At 39.4% G+C, this 21,199-nt stretch overlaps 1 protein-coding gene across 1 annotated transcript in view; it reads left to right on the plus strand.

Annotated features, from left to right (window-relative positions):
* The window catches only part of USH2A (usherin), a 454,712-nt gene that overhangs the window by 129,991 nt on the left and 303,522 nt on the right, over nucleotides 1-21,199 (plus strand). The window contains exon 20 of the mRNA XM_033144773.1: nucleotides 6,791-7,021. Coding sequence (XP_033000664.1) covers nucleotides 6,791-7,021 — 231 coding nt within the window. The remainder of the gene's footprint in view (nucleotides 1-6,790; nucleotides 7,022-21,199) is intronic.

Consider the following 21,199-nt stretch of genomic DNA (forward strand, 5'->3'; position numbering starts at 1 on the left):
ATCCAATGAAGGTTGAGGACAGATAAATGAAAGTCCTTCTTCACACAGTGCAGTTGTGGGACTTCCACAGGAAGCAGCAATGGCCACCAACTTGGTGGGTTTTAAAAATGGGATTGAACAAATTCATGGAGGATAAGGCTATCAGCAGCTACTAGCCACAGTCACATCCCAGGTAGGCAGAGTACAGATGCACTCAGGTCCTGCTTGCGTGCTTCCCATAAACATCTGGTTGGCCACTGTGAGTACTAGATGGGGCATTGGCCTGATCCAGCAGGCTTTTCTTTTCTGAATGGCCACTTAGGAAGCAGGCTACTATTAGACTAGATAGCTGGTCCAATCCAGTAGGACTCCTACTATGTTTTTACATGTATATCTGCCATGCTGCAGGGCCTATTTCTATCTTTGATGCTGTTTTTTCCTTTGACACTTGTGCATCTGGAAAATACTCAGTTTTCATCAATTTATGAATGGAATACAGTTTCCAAAAGCAAAACAAGCTCCACACCTTTGGGAGCATAGGATTTGATGTACGGTATATTTTTATTCAAGTTTTGCCATCCCTAGGTTCACTGTATTCAAAGAGAAACCTGTAATGCCTGAATTTCCAATAGTTCAGAAAGGTACACACTACTGATAAGAACCATATGTTTTGCCTGTCATATAATGGTTTTTAAGCACAATACTCTATCATAGTCTTAAAAACCACCCATATCCAATTAACTGGTAATTAGTGGTGCATTAGATTTTCCTTTCTCTATTAAAAGTAAAATACGCAGGCTGTTTGCCTCTAGTCTGAAAACACACATTGCTTTGCATGCAAGTACATAAAAGTCTGTCACTGTGAATGGGACCCAAAGTGATTAAACAAGCACTCTTAATATGTTAATTTATAATTTTAATTACAGCAATCTTGTATATATAGTCATTAGTGAATACTAATATAAATATTTTTCTACCTTTTTATTCATAATGCATAAACCAATCATCCCCTTCTTTCTCAGCAGTTGTCTGTTTTTTTGTTTCACAATACAATCTTTGTTCTTAGTTATGAATGCATTTTGTTCATTCCTGTCTTGAATAATCCCTCATTAAAACAAAGTCACTTTCTGCTCCTTGCTTAAAAGGGAAAATGAGCATGCAAATGTGCCATTGCATCCACATATATATTTATAAACACATATATACTTTTGCTTGCCGTCCTTCAATTAGTACCCCCTTCTTTGAATCTAATTTTATTTGTTGTTATACTGGCTTGATGTATGGACTCATGAATTTCAGTCTGGTGCCAAGATCTAGATTGAGATGGGGAGTGGCGGGGGGCAGGGTTGAAAAATCAAAGCCTCTTCAGGAAGCTACAGAAGCAGCAAAGCGAAAGCGATTCGGCTTCACCTTTGACTGAAACTCTTGACTAGTACTGGAATCCTGTGATGATTTTGCTTGGTTAATTATCCAATTATTTATTTCAAGAATATAGGCACTGTGTTACAATTAGAGACGTGAAACATAATCTGAGGAATTTGCAAATGACAGATGATTTAAATAACTCCCGAGATAAACAGTATCCGCTCAGTATCTTCTCTGGCCAAGTGCTCTCCAGCTACAGATTGGGTGCTCTTTGTGCACCACTGCATGAGCCAAACCTTATTTGTTTGTTCTCCCCAAAGGACATATTTCACTCCTCGGGAAATTGCACAAATTATTCTGTTGCCAGTATGTCAAATTTGCATGGTCTTTAGGCTGAGTTTAAGTTGTATTTCTCTTGATTAAAAGCTTTTGGTTCAAAGCAATACTTTTTAATTGCCTAATGATATAAGTCAGTTCTTAGGAAAGAGCCATGCATTTAGGAGTTCATTTGCAATATAACTGAAAAATTCATTGCATGGCAGTAAAACAATTTACTGTTAATTACAAGGAGAAGAATTTGCTGTACCATGCTCACAGATTGCCATGAATCATGCAGCACTCCTAGAGATTTATAACAGATGTGTAAGTGGGATGAATTAGCAGGGTTTAATAACAGAGACACAAATCATGCAGACTTCAAGGAGCTTTAATTGATATACTAGAATGTGACGGGCATGAATCACTCAGCCATTCAACAGCACTGTAACATATGGTCAGCTCAATATGCTGCATCTTAAATCGGTTGGTGAGTCGTTGGTTGTCCCATATGGTGGAAGCAATATATTTTTCGGGATTTTTTTTTTACATTGATTTTTAAAGAAATATGATTCTATGTTCATAATACAATGAACCCTTAAAACTTGTTATGTTTATTTGAGGAATATTCCAGCCCTACTGTTTTAAACTGGAAATAAGTAGCTTTAATCCTACCATGTGCAGGTATGTCATCAGGATAACCAATACAGCTGCCTAATCCTTGCCCAGGGATGGTTTGAGTAGCTATAAATGCCCCAAGGCAGCAAACAAGGCTGTCACTGCCTCCACTGCCCATTAGTTCCCTACTAGCTCTTCATTTGTACTCTCACCTGTCTCCTATAGGACAAATTTAATATCATGGAGGTGGCCAGAGAGAAGGGACTAGTGAATAATGGGTTTGCACCATGGCAGGAAGCTCATTTAACACCTGGAAATTTAAAGGCATGGGCACTGTTTTTGGGTACTGGACCTAAAGTTTTTATTTTTCAGTTTCAGTTTAGCTTTTAAAAAATATGTAATTATGACTGCTACTTGTGAAACAGTTTTATTGCTGTCTATTGCTGCCTCACTGTGTTCTCTGTAATTCATTTGTTTTTACCTTTGTTTTGAAAATGGCTTTCACAGTGTCTTACTGTAAGCCCTCCTATAAGTTTTAAAAATTGAAGTTCAGGGTATTACATTTTAAATCAACCACTAGGCAACCCTGTTGTTGAGTTGTGTCTTTGGGGGTTCATCAGTTAGGATTCTGGACTACAGACAAAGGTATCCTTGCTCAACCATTTCTGTGTCTCCGTCACTCCCATTCAGTACAACGATTTACCCATGAGGTTGAATGGCAAAATACTTTGCATTGCTAAACTAGTCTCAGTTCTATTAAAAATATTCCCAGCACCCTTTTACTAACATCTTGTAACAATAGCCCAGCTGCTTCAGCGAGTGAGCTCTCATTTTTTCAGTTGCGGGGCAAACATACCATTGAACCTTTGCTTACGAACTGAAATTGTACACCATATGAGCATGAGTGTATGTGTGTGTTTAAGGACAACCCTACAAGTAGCCATTTAAAAGGTTAAAGTTCTAATTAGCAGTAGCCAAAGCATAAATGAGACCATATTCTCATGACGTTTTCAAAGTGCTGCTAAAGACTGTTGCTATTTCGGGTTTTAATTGAAGAGAAAACACTGAGGAGCAAATTTCAGACTAAAGTCAAGAGGAACCAAACATTAGAAGTGCTGCTGATTATCTGAGAGGTTGCTGTTGATATAAACGCATGAAAGAGAAGTAGACTTGTAAATTTTGTAGCTGTAATGCAAATCCATTTTTATTGGCTTTAGAACCTGACAGGCTATAGGAAACTTTTAGCAGCTGCATTAGCAAACCTGACAGATTTGTGAAAAGAATACACTATCCTTAGAAGCATGGCTGCCAGAATTTAATGTCAACAATTAAAATTTATTTTGATACTCACCTAGTGTTTATTACTGTTTGTATACACAACAGACCTTACTAATACAGAGATGCACTATTAGATGGAATTACCATCTGTTCGCAGTGAAATGCTGGCATCTGTCTTAGCTTCTAAAACTAAAATGATATCGCTTCAAACAAAACAAAGTTAACTGCTCTTTACTTACCAACAATTATATTTTTCTTTTAGGCACGCAGATTGTCCATATGTATGTATGTGTTTGTTCACACACACAAACGAAATACTTTTTTATAGTGACCTATACAGCAATATTTATAAGTGATATATCTTTAACATAAAACAGTATGGGCCATCTGTTTAGTGCCCTCTGTTACACAACAGCAAACACCTAGTCATAGGCGTTTAAACTAATATTTTACCTTTATAATATACCAACTATATATTACCTAGGAATAAATTTTAAAAACACTACACAATTAAAATATGCAAAATATAGCTGAGTATGCTTTGACAGATGTGTTTTAGGAGGCTTGGACAAAATTTAAATAGGCAAAATTATACTCTGCTCCTTTGACAAAGCAGCTACAGGTACCACAGTGACACCTTTAGGAAATGTATACTGTGCCTTTTAGCCTCTAGCAGCTATATTGTACAATCCAGTGACATGGCAACCTGTACTGCAGATTTATAATCTTACTTTTTCGTCCAAATTGCTGAAGTACCAGCTTCAATAGAGACTCTTCACTGTATATGTCAACACACAAGTATTCCGAATCACCAAGGACATGGTAGTTACAATACTAATGTTATACCAAAGATGTTGCTTTTTGAAAGGTTGGGTTTCTGTTCCATATATCAAAAAATAATAAATTGTGTCATGCTAGTGTTTAATGCGTGTACACAGTGCATTAACTGTAACTGTAGTACATTTATTTGTGCTAGAGTAGACTTGAAAATGATTAAAAAATCAATACTTTCCTGTCAGAGAAGCAAGTGTTACAATGCATTTAAGTAGTTAATTGCACAAGCCCCATAAAAGCTTCAAATTTGGGTAGCAAAGATGTTATAATTACAGTGAAGGCAACTCCTATTTATTAAAGGATGATTGTTTAAGGGAGATGTGGTTGTTGTTGTTGTAAAGAAAAGTTGGCTGTATGTATTCATTTTAGAAATAATGAATTTTAGCCTTTTTGCTTTAGCAACTCTAAGCTGAACTAGAGGACTCAACCTTGGCACTCACATTTAAAATGCTGACACAGACTGATTTGCTCCAAAGGTGAAGTTCCAATTGTAAAGCCATGTTTTCTTTTGAAACCTGTGCATTAATACTGCATTTCATTAGCGCTCTGCGCTACTTATGCGGGGAAGCTTGTGACCTCACACTGCACTACTTCAATTTCAACACAGTAAATTTCGAACATAGCAGTATGATACTAATTAGATTGTGAAGTCATAAATGATGTCCAAGCAAGAATTTACAATGCATAGCACGGTTGGTGGGTTTTTGTCTCCCATCATTCCCTCTGCCAAAGTAATATTTTATCATGTTGTAGAAAAAGTAATAGCAACATACTACAGGTTAATGTGAGAAAATGATGGCTTTGTATGCAAGAAGCTTTAAGGATATGTTATTAATTTGTTATAAATGAAGCGCTTTGCAACAAACTCTTAGCTAACTGAAGTAATTTGCAAGATGCATATTTTAATCCAGATTGTTATCCAAATGAATGTTGTGCCCTATAATCACTGAAAACTCTGTCTTTGATATATATGGCATAGTTTAGGACTCTCCTCATGTAAAAACATTACAGTTTTACAAAGTAATGATTGCTTGGAGTACAGAGTGGATAAAAGTATTGCTATGAGGTGTTTGTTTGTTTTTTGGTGGGTAGACTGTGTGCCTGAGGCCCCTCCCTCTAATTCCTGGATCCAGAATGGATTCAATTCCTGGAATTTTGCTCATGGCCACCTAAATATGGGCCATTAAGGTAACAAAGGAAGCAGCTCTGTGTCAGATTGCAAATGGGTGGGCCCCACTTCCTCAACTTGCTAGTAGTTAGAAAGACAAAGGCCACAGTTGAGAGTTGGTGTGTGTGAGGTAGAAGCTGGAAGCTCAAGCTGTAAATATTTGCAAATAAACCATAGATCTTAAAAACACCACAGTCTCCGCTGTCCCTCATTCCGAAGGAAACCATACCCTGGCTAAGTACCTGGAACCACTGGAATCTAGCACTGCAAAGATATTGGGGTGGTGTGCAGAAGTATATTATAGCTAAAAGATATCTTGAGGAAATTGGTGCACCGAAGTTAACCACATAGCATAGCAGTGGCCAGTTTTCCAGGCCAGCAAACCACAACAAGCTACAAAAGACTGTATACCAAACAACTGCACTAGTACAAAATGTATTGGCTCAAGTGCTGCCTGGGTGGTGGGGCAGCCATCATATGAAATAATTGCAGTGGCTGCCAATTTCCTCTGAACCAGGTTGAAGGTGCTGGTGTTAGTGTACAAAGTAGCATACAGCTTGGGACCAGGATATGGATACAATCATCTCACTCCCAATATGCCCAGTTGATTGGTGTGTTCTGTAGGAACAAGCATCCTGCCGATACCATCCTACTAGGAGATCCATTCCACACAATGGTAGAATCGGACCTTAGCAGTACCTAACCTTCGGAACTCCCTCCCACTGTAATCAGACAGTCACCTTCTCTATTGTGATTTAACCAAGCGGTAAAAGATCAGACAAAATTCCTCCTATCAAAGAGAACCTTTATTTCCTATTCCTGATATATTTGATTACACTCTGGAGAGATAGCTGGGTTCGCTTGTTCACAAGAATTAGTTGAATTTGTGCCTTAAGGTCTGTATTATTATTTTTTATGATGCTGAGATAAAATTACTTTCAATCAGTAGTTAAGGTAAAAAAAAAGCCAGAACTGTACCACTGACAAGTCAGACAAGACACTGGGGGGCTGCCATTCAGATTTTTTTTTTTTTACTAAATCAAGAATTATCTGTACTGTATGATTGCAATAGCACACAGGTCTAAGGTTGTTTGCAATTGTAATTGATACTGCTTTCCTAGGGGATGATATATTATACATGTAGAACTTCCAGGTTTATTCTGAAAACCAGTATTGTTTGGATAACCTTAACTGGACAGATGCATCTTTCCTTTTTTCTTTTTATATAAATAGCTCCAAGACAGCTAATTGCCCCTTGTGCTGAAGGAATAAACAGCACAGTGATAAAGATAAGTTGGAAGGAACCTAAAGAACTTAATGGGCCTCCTCCAATCTATCAGCTGGAGAGAATGGATGCATCTTTAGCAACATCAAGTGTAACTGTAATGAAAGGAATCCGTTTTCCAGGAAATGGGTATTATAAATTTCCAAGTTCTACTCTGCCTGCCAACACATATTTTACAGGTAAGGAGATTGTGGTGACAGCATGCAGTGTAAAGCTCTGGTTTTTGTTTAGACTACAATGGGATAGTTAGGGTGTCTTTACACTAGCCCATTTCTCTGGAATTGCTCTTTTTTAAAATTCATTTGTTTTTAGAGCACTTCCACATGATGTTATTGTCAACTCTTTTCAATCTGTTGCTTTCTGAGTCATCTTGTGTTTCTTGAGACCTGATCTTTCACTATTTTTGTGTGAATGCAACTGGTATTGGGGCAATTCAGGGGTAAACCAAAGGTTGTTAATCCCTAATAACCGGGCCCAGATAATAAATAATGTAATAATAAAAGCGGGGGAATCAGCATGATTAGAGGTAAACCTCGTGATATGGAATTCAAAAGATTTCTTAAATTGCCCAAGTTTACTAAAAGCCCAGAAAGAACTGAGTACCCTGTATGCTCAAAGACCTCCACAACCAATGGGGGCTCAGTTGAAAAATAGAAAATGAAATTTGAGGGGCTGGTGAGTGAAATTGCCTTAGAACAATCTCTGGCTCAATATAAGGCAACTTAATAAAACCTGCCTAACCTAAGCAAATATATGAATCATGGCATAACTGCGGGTCAGGCTCCCATCTCTGCAAAGGGCATTCTGACCATGCTTCCTTTTCCTTCGTTTTATCATTATTGACAGTGACATGTCCCACTATGAAGTATTAGCTGGCCTCTGAAAAGAAAGAATTTAGCCCTCTCTTCATTTCTCTCAGAACCTTTTTTTGCTAGGACTATGGCCTCGCACTTAAAATGAATTCACAGTTCCTTCTTGAACAAGACATTTCCTTTCTTCCTCCTTCCTAATCCCAAGAAGCCTAAAGATAGGGTGAGAGGGGAGCTGGAAACACTTTAAACAGGAGTGATCCAGCACAACAAAGTGAATTGTGCTGCTTTGTGAACAAAAACATCTTAAGACATTTTCTAATGTGCACAACAGGGACTTAACGCTACAAATATGCGGAGCTGACCCTGACCGGGCAGCATTACTGTAGTCGTATTTTCTTCTTATGTTTATTATTATTATTATTATTATTATTATTATTATTATTATTATTATTATGAAACTTTTTTAAAAAGTCTGCATCAAACGTTTGCTTTTCCTATATGTCCTTTTCATTGAAAAATAGAGATTTATTTATTCCTTTTGTACAAAATCTCAAAGTCCTCCACTTAAGAATGAATTTTTAAAATGTACCTTTTGGTAGACCTGATATACAGGGTGTTGCAGGCACTAAGACACCATTCTAAAAACCCATCCTAAAGAATCCATTGCCAAAGTACATAACTGTCCAAGCTGATCAACATTCAGCAGCTACATCTTGAAATTCAGAATATGAGAATGGAATAGATAACAACAGGGTTGTGTCTAGGTTTCAGGAGGCCCCGGGCAAAGTGCCCTCTGGCTTCCCTTCCTCTGGGCTTGTCTTCAAGCATTGCCAGGTAGCTGGGTTCCGACATTTTATTTTCCCCGCAATGCCCCAAAGCAATGCTATAGTAGGAGGCATTTGGGAAAGGGGAGTGATTGTATTCAGTGTAGCGCTAAGGAGATCATCCCATCATTACAAGCATTTCTGCTTGCCTGCCAAAAGGATTTCGCCTGTCCATGTGCCGATCTGGGGGTTATCCCAACCCTCCAGAGCAGATTTGGCATGGATGGAGGTAAGGGCGAAAGTGCCATTGTTCTAGTGGGAATTCTAGCACAACAACTGAATATGCGGCCTTAAAATAGTAACTAGGCCCCACTGTATGGTGTCGTTAGGAGCACTAGGTTGTTATTGTTCTTAAATGACTGCCCTGCAGGGTCTCCAACAGTTTCCCAAGAATGTTAGGTGCTGACACTGGCCCTCAATTCCTGTTGCAGCAGCAGAAAACTGTGATCCCCATAGATGGCCTTTAACTTCTTATCTAACTCAGTGCACATATACACCTGTGCTGATGCTGAACCTTGTTCACAGGAGTGCTATTCTATTCTTCCAGTGAACTGAGAGCAGCATACATACTGATTATTCAGTTTTATCTTCACATCAGTTCAGTGGTGGGTGGTAGGACAGAAGGCAAAGAGCCCAACAGTAGGTGGCGTTAGAGTCAAATAATTCTAGTTTTGTACCCATTCTCCTCCATGCTGATTTGTACAACAATGAGACAACCTGTATGTCTTGGCTCTCCCACTCTGATGAGGAACTATAGATTCATGACTCCATTTTTTTCCTTGAGGCTCCCCCCCCCCCTGGATTAAAATGGTATCTAAAGCAAGTTACAGGTTGGGATGACAATGCCACAGTGGTTATAAGGGGGTGGAGGGTAGGAGAGTGCATTGATCCCCGTCTGTAGGTCTTTGCCAGTAGAGGAGAGGATTGCTGGTAGAGGAATTTCTCTGCCATGGTAGAGGCCCCAAACTTTGCTCAGGCAGGTGGTAAGCTGCTACTAGCAGTTCTGTCACTGATGTGAGAGGATAGTAAGCCTTCAGTAGTGTGTGGAAATGGGGTATTTTATGAAGACAGCCACATGTGAACCCTGTGGATACACCTAAATTCTTGGTCCCCTCAGCTGTGCCAGCCTAGTGTAGGGCCTAGGAAAAACTGTTTCCACCCCCGATTTGCAAAACAGGGTTTCTAATTTGCTTAAGAAAGAAAAACAAACCCTGCTCACCCACCTTATGATATGCTGCTTTCAGGTGCAGAAGTGGATGGATTCACCACACTGTTCCTGCATAGTGCTCTGTTAGAGTGGACGGGGGATAAATTTGCTTTGGTTTACAGTTTAATGTGGAGCTACCCAATTTTCACTTCCCAAAACAACTTGTGGACTGAAACAGAGCTATTCTTTGAAATCTTCCATTTTTTTCCTGAATTTTGTGATGCAGTTCTCCAGCAACAGCAACAAATGTGTACTAAGATGCATGTAATAGGGGAAAGTGTGCATAAAACTGCATATATTAGTGAAAATATGCAGAAATGCATTCTATCAGGGGAAATTGCTTGCAAAAATGTGTATATTAGGCAATGTTGGATACGAAATATGTATATTAGGAGAAATGTGCATTTAAATGTTGATGATTTTTCACGAGGCGTTTTAAATAAACGATCTGATGTGGAAATGTAGCAGACTGAGCTTAAGATTGCAAGACTGAGAACTGAAATTGACAGTTCTGTCCATCACTATCTTTCTTGGCAGTCCTATACTGGTGGGGCTTACTTTTGAGTAGACATGCATAGGATTTCACTGTACAATACCATACTCCAATACTTTGACTTTCTGAAGGACTGCCTGCTTTCTACACTACTCATGAGCTGCGGTTTTCTCATTCTCGGCTTGTGGTTTTTGCAGAGGACAGTCATGATGGAACTAACAAGTGGTGTATTGAACAAACAAGGAAGGGAAGACATTCATTGATTCCAATTGTCTGTCATGAATATCACCAGGAAACGTTCCTATGAATATTATCAAGGCATGTTTCATCCCCTAATTGATCTTTCAGAAAGATCAAATTAATATCTTGTCTAACTATGATGAGCCTTATCAATTGAGTGATTGCCAATGTTAAAGGGGGGGGTGAGGGTTATTTTTTCTGTCCTTATTAGCTTAAGGTACTTATGGCCTAAAATCAATCAGATCATAGACTGAACAATGGTATTTTTGGCAAAACTATCAGTCAGGATTTAGCTGCTGCAATATTATACTATACAGATTTGTGTGTAGGAAAAACATAATATAATATAAGCTTGTAAACTCACATGTTTAAACAATTATCTCCTAGATGAACAGAGACATACTACTTTGGTTGAGGAAAATGTAAATAGAGTTTATTTTTTTCATGGATGCACCCCCTCCCCGCTCCAAGAGATGTCACACATTTCATTGAAGGTCTTTTTGCTATGCAAAATTCATTAGCAATTCTCCCAAAATAAAATTCCCTGCAAGTTTCGAATTTCCTTTTTGGGCAAAATCCAACAGCAAGCTAGAGATGTGCAGATCCCCCCCCCCAAGGAATTTCTCTAACTATATCAAACTTTTCTTTTTGCCTTGCGTTGAAACACCTCAGAAGCTGAGATGGGGAAATACCCCCAGATTGGCAATATTTCAGTTGTAACTGTATGTTCAATTATAGCCTTTTAGGATCTTAGAGCTATTTGTTTTATTTTCCTTTACTATACTGTTCTCAAACTGTACAGTAATAGTAAAAAATTGTTTGAAGCAACTATCCTCCTTGATATAACAATCTCCCGAGTATATTGGCATCTTGAATGACATGGGATCATGTTTATTTCTATATTAGTCTTCCATTTTTTCCACATTACTCATGTTCTTTTTTTGATGTGCTCAGGAGGAATTTATGTGATGTGACCTCTTGATCCTTAATGTAAACTGACAAATTTATTGTAACCTTAGATATTGATGCAAAGCAAATAACTAAATTCAGAATGCTAGTGTTAGCATAACTACTAGAATGAAGAAGTATAGGCAGTAAAATTCAGGGCAGGCGTTTAATTTATTAAAATGCAACACTTGTTCTATCAGCATTTTATTTTAAAGGTAGACTTTACCTTTAAAAAGAGACAGGGAAGATAGTAAAATCATTAAGTTCTTTTATGTATTTCTAAACAGGGATGGCTTGCAACTGGTGTGGTCTGTTCATTTGGATCAAAGGGGTGTCATATTTTAAATTTAATAGACAACATAAATGGAGGAGCTTGTAATCAAGAAAGCTTGATTTTTAAAAATTGCTGATGGAAAGCCCTTTATTGGCATGTTAACATATCTCTTTAGGGTGGTTAATTACTACCATGCAGAATAAGAGAAGGTTAGTTCATTGGCTAAAAGCAGATTTGCTTTTAATTTAAATAATTATGTACCGACTTTGGCCTGTTCATTCCACTTGCTCATCTCACAAGGTAAGCAGTTAGATTTTATAGCACTGGATAGTAATCGATGTTGAGGGGCCTTCTGTATTGATCTAACCAAAGTCTTTGATCTAGTAATCACCAACTATCACTATCCTCCAGGCTCACCGCTATAGTATTACTATTCCCTGTTTTTTAAAATGTGCAAAATTACAGAGAAATTACCAGGCACTGGAATGGAGAAAGAGAGAGTTGATTAGCCACCAGGGCACAGCAATTTCAACTTTTAAAACAGAATTATGTAAAATAATATGTACCACTTACACCAATCGAAACAGAATACAAAAAATACATCAACAAGGTACGTCATGTGCACAACAATATAATATAGTTGAATAATTGTTAATTGATTAAGTGGTGAATTTTTGAGCCATTCTTGACAATGAATATGTGGTGAAGTCATTCAGGGTGGACAACTTCTGAGCCTGGGGGCTGCATGCCATTAGGGGTCACATACTGGCTGTGTGCTGGGCCAGAGCCTACAGTGGGAGGGTTTGAGCTTCTCTCCTCCCCACTCACCCTCACATCTCTTAACTCAGCCCATGGGCATTGGCAGATTCAAAATACCTTCTTTGTCTCTACCCTCTTCCTGATGATTGACCATAGGAATCTATAAAGAATGTGCAGACAGGTGTGTTCTGCAGTTGTTCCCAGTGGTGTATTAGCTGGGCTGTGGGGAAGGTGTACTCTTATCATATACCTCCCCCATTCTCACTTCCCAGATAATTTGGCACTGGGAAGAGGTGAAAGGTTTTTGATATGCTTCTCAGCAATTTCCAGCACCAAATAACTGGAGAGAGGGGAGGAGCCTATGGGCCAGAAGCAGTCTGGAAGTGTGAAGGCCACGTAAAATGCAGTCATGGTCTCATTCCCACCCCCCCGGCTCATCCGGCCACCTGCCCTTTAGAGAAATACTTTTGAAATACTGGATCTAGAAATGCAACTGCTTTGTGAGTTTCCCTTCAGGTCCTCTAGAATCAGGGCAGGTGCACTATGCTCGGGTTATGCTTCCCAAAGCTTACCTGCTGTTCTTCAAATGGAATGACTCTTTATACTTTTGAAAGTGATTTGGATCCAGCAGAGGCCATCACTCCATGAGCTGGATGCAGTGGCTCCAGCCTCCATGAGGGAGCCTGTTGTGGAGGCATCTGGTTGCATCCCCTCCAAAATGTGCGCCTGGGTCAGTGCCCCCCTCTCACCCCCTCGCTATGCCTCTGGCTACATGCTTCTTTAGACAGAAGGAGGTGGAGATTTTCACTAATACCTTTTGTCCATGTGGGCCCCGGTATCACTTCCCACGCCATTTGAGAGGAGGCCCCAGCCTTCTGGAGAAGGTTTTCAGGGGCATAAATGACTGCAGCAGAAAGTCCTCCCCCCACAGTCCTTCCACCCACAGAACCATCTTGTTTGTGAAGTTTCACAAACTTTGGACTTAACCCTTCATGAATGGTTTTCAAGGAATGTTGCAATGTTATTGAAAATTAAGCAGGTGCAGATCTGTTCAGAGCCTCAATGAAAGACCACATTTGTTTCAGTTCTTATTTAAAAGATTCAAAGCCTCTGTTCATCAGTCATGATGCTCAGGCAGGGCAGAGCATAAAGTAAACTACACAATAAATGTATGCATAAATGACAATAACTCAATAACCAGCTGCTTTTCATTTCACTCCTCATGCCCTCAAGTTTCTACAGTTTTACTTGAGCATTTCTCTTTAGTTTATCTGCATCTTCGCACAAAGTATGCTGTTCATTAGCTATTCCCAAGTACACACTAGATGGCAGAGGCTTGAGTGTCTATCGGTCATGCTGCAGGCCTTAGGTAATCTGTGCCTGAAGATATTATATCAGACAACTTTATCTTTTTTTAAAAAAAGAAAAGAAACAAAAGCAGGCATTTCTGTGTTCTCACAGTATTTCAAGCACTTCAGTGGAGCTCTGTAATAAATCTTGTTGGATCCCTCCCTTTTTTCTTCTTAAGATGAAATACCAACCATACCAAGTAGTTTGCCAAATTTTCTTTATAATATAAAATTTGAAAAATGAATTATATGCACACTTTCTGCAAAAGGAAATAATAACATGAAGGGCAGGGTGTGTGTGTCTTAGTCCTTGGAGTCAAAAATCAACAATCCACCCTAGACTCCCAGTATAACACACAAGCATTTAGCTACCTAAGTCTATTAATGCTAATGGCTTCATGCTTTTTCTTTTATTCATCACAAAACTGATAACACTTGGTCAGCTTTTTATCAGCCTGAAATATTGACAGTAGAATGAGGTTCTTCCCTTAGCCAGACTCTACCATTATCTTGTTCTTATAACTTAAGCCATACTGAAAATGCTGTTATAATGAATTTATTACAACAAATATAAAGAGCCATAAAGTGGTACTGGGTTCTTTGCAGCTGCTGTGATTTACAATAATTGGGCATGACCCAACCCGCCATATTTAATCCCATTAATTTTGCTCATTTGGAAGTTACCGGGCCTTAAAACAACTTATTTTTTGCCAGATTGTGCCCTCACATTTTTAAAATTTTATTTTAATTATCAAATACTCTACAAGGATTATATTTTGAGTCTGGGTTGTTCTACTTGTTATGCATGGTAGTGTTCTGTCCAAAAGGCTAGATGGGAGTGACAGGACACAGAACATGCTTGAATGGCATCCTGGAGGATTTCTCCATTAAATTTGTACCAATGAGTGGTACCCATTCACCCGGATCGGCCCTGATGGGGATAGCAGCCAGCAATTGGACTGGCTGATTCAGGATACATACCCAATGCCTATGCCAAAATCTAACTTACACCTGTAATCAATAAAGTTGTGGCCATTTTGATCCCAAGCTGGTGTCAGATATTTCTTACTGCATACACATCATCAAACCCCTCCCTCAGAAATCACTGACCCTCTGTGCTGGGGCCTACAAGTGGGATTCATTGAAGGCAGAAAATTCTGGATATGGAAACACTCAACAGACAGGTCCATCTATCTGTTTCCACATATGATGTCAGTAACAGTTTTGTAACTACAGCCATACCAAACCACTATAAGTAGTATTGGATTAAGATCCTCTCCCCTATTGCTATGGAATTATATTGGTGGAGTTCAACTGCCCATGAAAACTTAGGCTGCAACAGACTAACACATCTAACTCTCTGGACATGAGTAGTTTTATGTTGATGGGTCTCTGTAAGTGACCCATTTTTTCCCCCTCTGGATGAACATTATGCTGGTTTGCCAGGAATATGATTTTGTTTGGATTCTCATTTTTCTTAACCTTTTATTGTGATAACATTGACATTAATCTACACGCTTTGTAAATAATAGCACAGTCAGTATTAAAGGGTATGTAGGATGCACCTACTCTTGAGCTAACAATAACACACTGTGTTAGGGTGCCCTTTAAAACAACACAAAAGTTTTAGTTAATGCAATGTCTCTTATAGAAATGGGCCAGTATAATCCTATTCATTCAACCCCATTTCCGTTTCCCTAGCTGCCAATATGCTTCCAGTTCAAGTTACTGCTGCATAGCTACAAAGTCCTTCATGGCCTGGTCCCACATATCTTGGAGGGTGCCTCTCTCCATACTGTCCTTAGCCCCAGCTCCAGGCAACATGTTCACATGAAGTGTCTCTGTCATAGTGAGAAGCTGAGCCTTTACACAAATTGCCAAAAGTTATATGGAATGAATCTGCTCCTATATCCACTATTTCCTCTCTCTCTCTTGGTCTTAAAACCTTTTTACTGGGAATAAAATGGTTTGGCTGGCTAGTTTTGTTATTGGTCCCATTTTTCCGTTCATGTTTTTTTTTGTCACTGTTCACCATATTGAGCACTGTAAGTAATAATACTAATAGTAATGATAAATCACACTTCCCAGACTGACTGCTTTTTTGAGATTATATCAAATAACAGTCATATTTGATAACAGCTATTCAAAAGGAATAGCTGCTCCCTTTTGTTTCCACCTGCTTCTCCCCTCTGTTTTGCCATACAATAGTTTGCACAGTTCAAAGATAAACAGCAGGCGTTTCTTTGTGTTTTCAAAGGGCCTTTCCACACTTACCTTTGTGGTTGTGGTTCCCCATCCCAGATATTTTCTCTAGACTTTTAGCATCATCCCTATTCTGCTAGTATTCCAGAACAATAACAATCTGATTTTTGTGAAAGATCTGGAGTAGATTCTCAATTATTTTCATTTGTGGGACACGTGTATAAGTATCATCATGGTTTCCGTGTGGAGGGAGTGGGAGTTGGAGGGCGAACTTTGGGACAGACCAATTACAGTACTGGAAACCACAGGAAAAGTGAGTGTTCCGGTCTCAGGTTCTGCTTGCTGGTTTCCCACATGCATCTGGTTGGCCACCGGTTGAGGACCCGATACTGTGCGGGGATTCTTTGCTGGAGCCTCCCGCGTGCAGGACTAGGTCAACTGCACACGGGATTCCAGTTGCCGGGGATCTGCGGCCAGCGCCTCACATGCGTTCCTGCACGGGCGCCGGCCAAGCCTGCGAACGGGAAGCTGAGAGCGAGGAGCCCATCTCTTAACTCTAAGAGATGAATTTTTACTTTTAACAAAAAAACTTTTCCTTTTTACAAAAACTTTACTTTTACCAAAACTTCCACCAAAACCCTTGCCACTCTACCCAGGGATCCCGTGGGATGAATTTGTGCGCAATATAGACCTTTAACTCTTGGTCTGGGCGAGTGGTGGATTTGCTCTTCCACAGCAAAGTCCTGGGTGACCGGGCCGTTATGCCTCACCTCAATAGTTGCTTCCGGACGGATTTCCGAAGTGTAGCCTCTCACCAGAGCTCCCGTAGAAGCGATGCCGGACTGCCAAGGCCTCACACGGGGCACCAGTTGCGGGGATTCTTTGCTGGAGCCTCCCGCGTGCAGGACTAGGTCAACTGCACACGGGATTCCAGTTGCCGGGGATCTGCGGCCAGCGCCTCACGTGTGTTCCTGCATGGGCGCCGGCCAAGCCTGCGAACGGGATGGCCGATAATTCCGGAGCTTAAACTCACACCGCGCCGTTGTCTGCCAGGCTAAATCTGAAGGTGCGTGAGTAGTCCGACGAAAAGTGCCTCGTAAAAGTACCTGCGAGCACTTGCAACCTCCTAAGTTGTTCCCTTATGTAATGTACCCAAATAAAAGATGGCCAAAGCTACAGCCAGGCAAAAGCGCCCATAGACTACGAAAAATAAAATCGAGACAAAATAAAGACAGACAATCACTGTTTCTTTTAGATGGCTTTGGCTGACCCACATAGGCTATTACCTTTCTCTATGCCTAAACTGTACTAACATTTACCTAGGCTAACTGACCCTGAACCGCCAATTCTTCCGCAAGTTGTAGGCTACCTAAAACTAAAGCTAACTAAGCCTAAACCGCCAATTCTTCCGCAAGCTAACCTCTCTACCTCCTGCATGCGCTTCCAACCCAACCAACCCGTTCCCCAAAATCCCAACTATCTACATCTGAATCATCTGAAACCTAACTCTGACTGTCCGCCTAAAACGGGGAGCCGCAGCCTTTTATTGACAACCAAGTGCAACGTCATGATCGATATTTTTACCAATAGGAACGCTGTTGCTGCCCCCCAAAAAGGCGGGAAGCAGATTAACTGATCATTCACAGATTTCAAACCTCTGGAACCAAAAAGTCTAGGCGGAGGGATCTCAGTGGCGAGGCGCCTACTGAGCCCTGCTTTCGCTTTCACTTCTACACGGAAGAATACATAAAATAGTGCATATTATTGACATTAACTTAATACAAATAATCGCGGGTTCAAAGAAACCCACGAAGTATATTCCCACAATGCTGGACTAGATGAGCCATTGGTCTGATCCAGCAGGCTCTTTTGTTCTTTCATTCTTAAATCTGTTCCACACTGCTTCTCTGTGACCAGTGTGAATTGTCAGTTTGTGAGCTCAGTTCAGAAGAAACAATAGTATTGAATCAAAGCACTGCCTATGAGAGCAGTTGTTAGCTGCTCACAAAATTTCATCGCAGTAACATTTTTGTTGTAGTTCAGGTAGACATGTAGCTCATCCTCTAATTTCCTGCACTCCCACAAGATTAGAATTCTGGAATACTAGGTTTAAAGAAATAAACAGTAGCTAAAGGGCTACCTACCCCTGTGTGCATGCACCTAATTTCGACATTTACTGGGTGGAGGAACATCATAGTATGTAAGAGGTATGACTATAGGCATAGAACTTTTCTCAGTTCAGGCACAACTTTAATGTGGGAAGGAAACCTCCAGACTAACTTTCTAGTAACAGAGATGTGTGACCAAGGGTGCAGACAGTCAGCTGCAAATTCATTCATAAAAATATTAGATTAAACAGAAACTATATCATTGTAAGCATGGAAAGGTCCTCAGACAGGGAGCAGCCATTGCTTCATTGTCATAGGTATCAGATTACATTCCTAATATCCTAACAGAAGTTTATTCTGCTTGCAGTCTCCATCTTGGAAAAACTGATTTATAGCTGCAACATCCAGCCTATTTTACTATTATGCTTTTCTCATTGGAAAAGAGAAAAGGAAAAGGAAACTTAATGCTACAGTCCTTTGAAAATAATCAGTTTATGAGGCACAGTAAAACAAGCAAAGAAAAAGGTCACTAACTACTGTATTGAGAAAGTTTGGATGTGCAAGTTACGCACCTGAATCATCATCAGAAAATAATGAATCTATTTGATTGAAATGTGATCAGAAACTTGAAGGGCTTTTTCTTTTTCTTTAGTTTTCCACACAAAAGTTTGGTGAGTTTATTTATTCTGAGTTAAGTAAACTGTTGTATGTTTCTACTGAAGAAGGTCACTGTGTCAAGAATAATTAGGGAAAATGGCACTGCAAACACTACAGGATGAAATATTGTATATTCCTTACTTTCAATTATTGCCTCCTTGGTAGAATCATTAGCATTTGGCAGATTTGTTGCTGAGTTTGTTGTTCTGCTTTGAAAGTTTGGGATAGGCTAGATGTAGCTTGATCTTTCTGCACTTCTGTCATGACTTGCAATTCCTACTGAATTTCTTCCTTGATTTTTGCTGACCTTTTGCTTTGTCTCATTGTAGTCTGATCAAATAACTATTCAGGTTTAGTTTTTCTTAAACTTGTGAATTCACATCTCCTTTAATTAGGAAGGGCCGTGCTGTACAGGAGAACGATAGAAGGCAAAACTAAAAGGTTCAAGGAAAATTTATTTACAAGCTAGTGAGGAATTTTGGAAATCAGTTCAATACATTTTCTGAGTACCTTTGGTTTTTCCTTCCTCATGATTCTATGCTTTCACTTTGGCTTATTATCTGTCTCAGATCACTCCTAATCTTTTATTCACTATGTGCTTAGCCTAATCAATAAGTAGCCTCACTCACTGCAGAATTTCTACTTTATGTATGCTTTCAACTCTTCCAAATCGTAACGTGTCCAGATTCTGCCTTGGCTGGAGTACTTGTTGTCTAAATTTGTCATGTTTCAGATCATTACACTGACTTTAATTTTGATGTATTTGTATTTTACCCAGCTCTAGTCATGGTCTTTCCCCCTCAGTTTAATTACTTTCTGCCTGGGCAATGTTTGTATTACTAAAGCCATTATTAAACACAGGTTTACGCTGAGCCTAACAATGGAAATCAAAGAGATCACCAATTAGTTATTTGGACAACATCCAGATGGGTTAAGTCCCTTACAGTTTAAGCTCTGTGAATATATTATGAATAAGAAACTGTTTATTTCATATAGCTTGCTTAAATTATCTCTTATCATGGGATAAACAACAATGACTCTAACCTCTGCTTTTTTTTTATAAAGAGGGAATGAGAAGTAGAAGACCAACAATCCTAGAAACTACTGGTAGAAAGAAAAAATCCTTTTGACTCGCTTACATATCCCACAAGTTTTTATGTTTTACATTAGTGCTATATTTTACTGAAGTTCAAGGTTCCACAGAAAAGCGTATTCTAGTTGTATCAGGTTGCCAGTGAGGTCCAATCCTGGCAAGATAAATCTAGTGCACCTGAGGCACAAGACAAATGTCACAGTCACACCGCACATTTAAAGTGTTATTATGCCACTTTAACAATCATGGCGTAACCCAAAGATTCCTGGAAACTATAGTTTGTTAAGGTGTTGAGAGACTCCTCATGGAGCAACTGTTCCCAGCCATCCACATAATGCACTGCAGTAATCCAGGCAGGATGTTACCAGAGTCCAACTTTTCTCTCACAGCTACTGAAATGGTCCTGTGAAAATACCCTGTGTTGTGAATAGGGAAGGGAAGATCAGGCTTAAGTTGGTCCATGTCTTTTTCACACATAACTGATAGGAAGTCTGTTTCATCCCATTTTCAAGTGCTTAAATTCTCAATTAATTAATGGTATACATTTTCAAGAGGTTGGTCATTTTATCCTTCCTTCCTGATTATAAAGTGATTTGAGATATATATATATATATATATATATATATATATATATATATACACACACACACACACACACACACACACACACACACATACACCTTCTTTACAAGTTCACACTGCTTTGAGCATCTAGAAAGCACAGCACAGTACATTGTGGTTTAAAAACGTTTGTGAAAATGCTCCAGGAAACGAAAAATCCATTACTACAGGTGGTCCGGAACTAACACAGATCTGGTAGGAAAAAATGCTGGTGGCTTCCATGGGCACATGGGGGCAGCCATCTTTCTGTACAATTATCCATGAAGGGACAGCTCATAAAGATATTTGGATGCTTCCTGGAGCTTTTTCACAAGCATTTTAGCTTGTACAGCAGTTTAACACTTTCTAGCTGTTCCAAGCAGCCTGAAGCTGTAAAAAAGAAGAAGAAGAGGCGGGGAGTCAGAGACTGTCCTTGGGTAAACTGTAATAATAATAAAGCAGATGGACTATGCAGTGAAAGGTTTGTAGAACTATGGACTAATTCGCATATATACTTTCCAACCTGCAATGACTCTGGGTGGTACAAATCAGGTATGTTTGTTTCAAATGGTGGAGCATATAAAATCCTCAAGCTAGTTATGAATTATTCTTGAGTAGTACTGTTACTGGCTGTGCAGGACATTTGCCCATGAAATATTATTTCTGTGACTTATGCATCCAGTCCAATTGGTAATGATTGCATTTGTCATTCATATTTCCAGAGATAAGTAAAAAATATATATTGGTTTTAGGCACCCTGGTTGTATCTGAGGATGCAGTTTATATAATAT

This window comes from Lacerta agilis, chromosome 3, assembly GCF_009819535.1.
Source record: "Lacerta agilis isolate rLacAgi1 chromosome 3, rLacAgi1.pri, whole genome shotgun sequence".
In the NCBI taxonomy this organism is placed as follows: Eukaryota; Metazoa; Chordata; class Lepidosauria; order Squamata; family Lacertidae; genus Lacerta; species Lacerta agilis.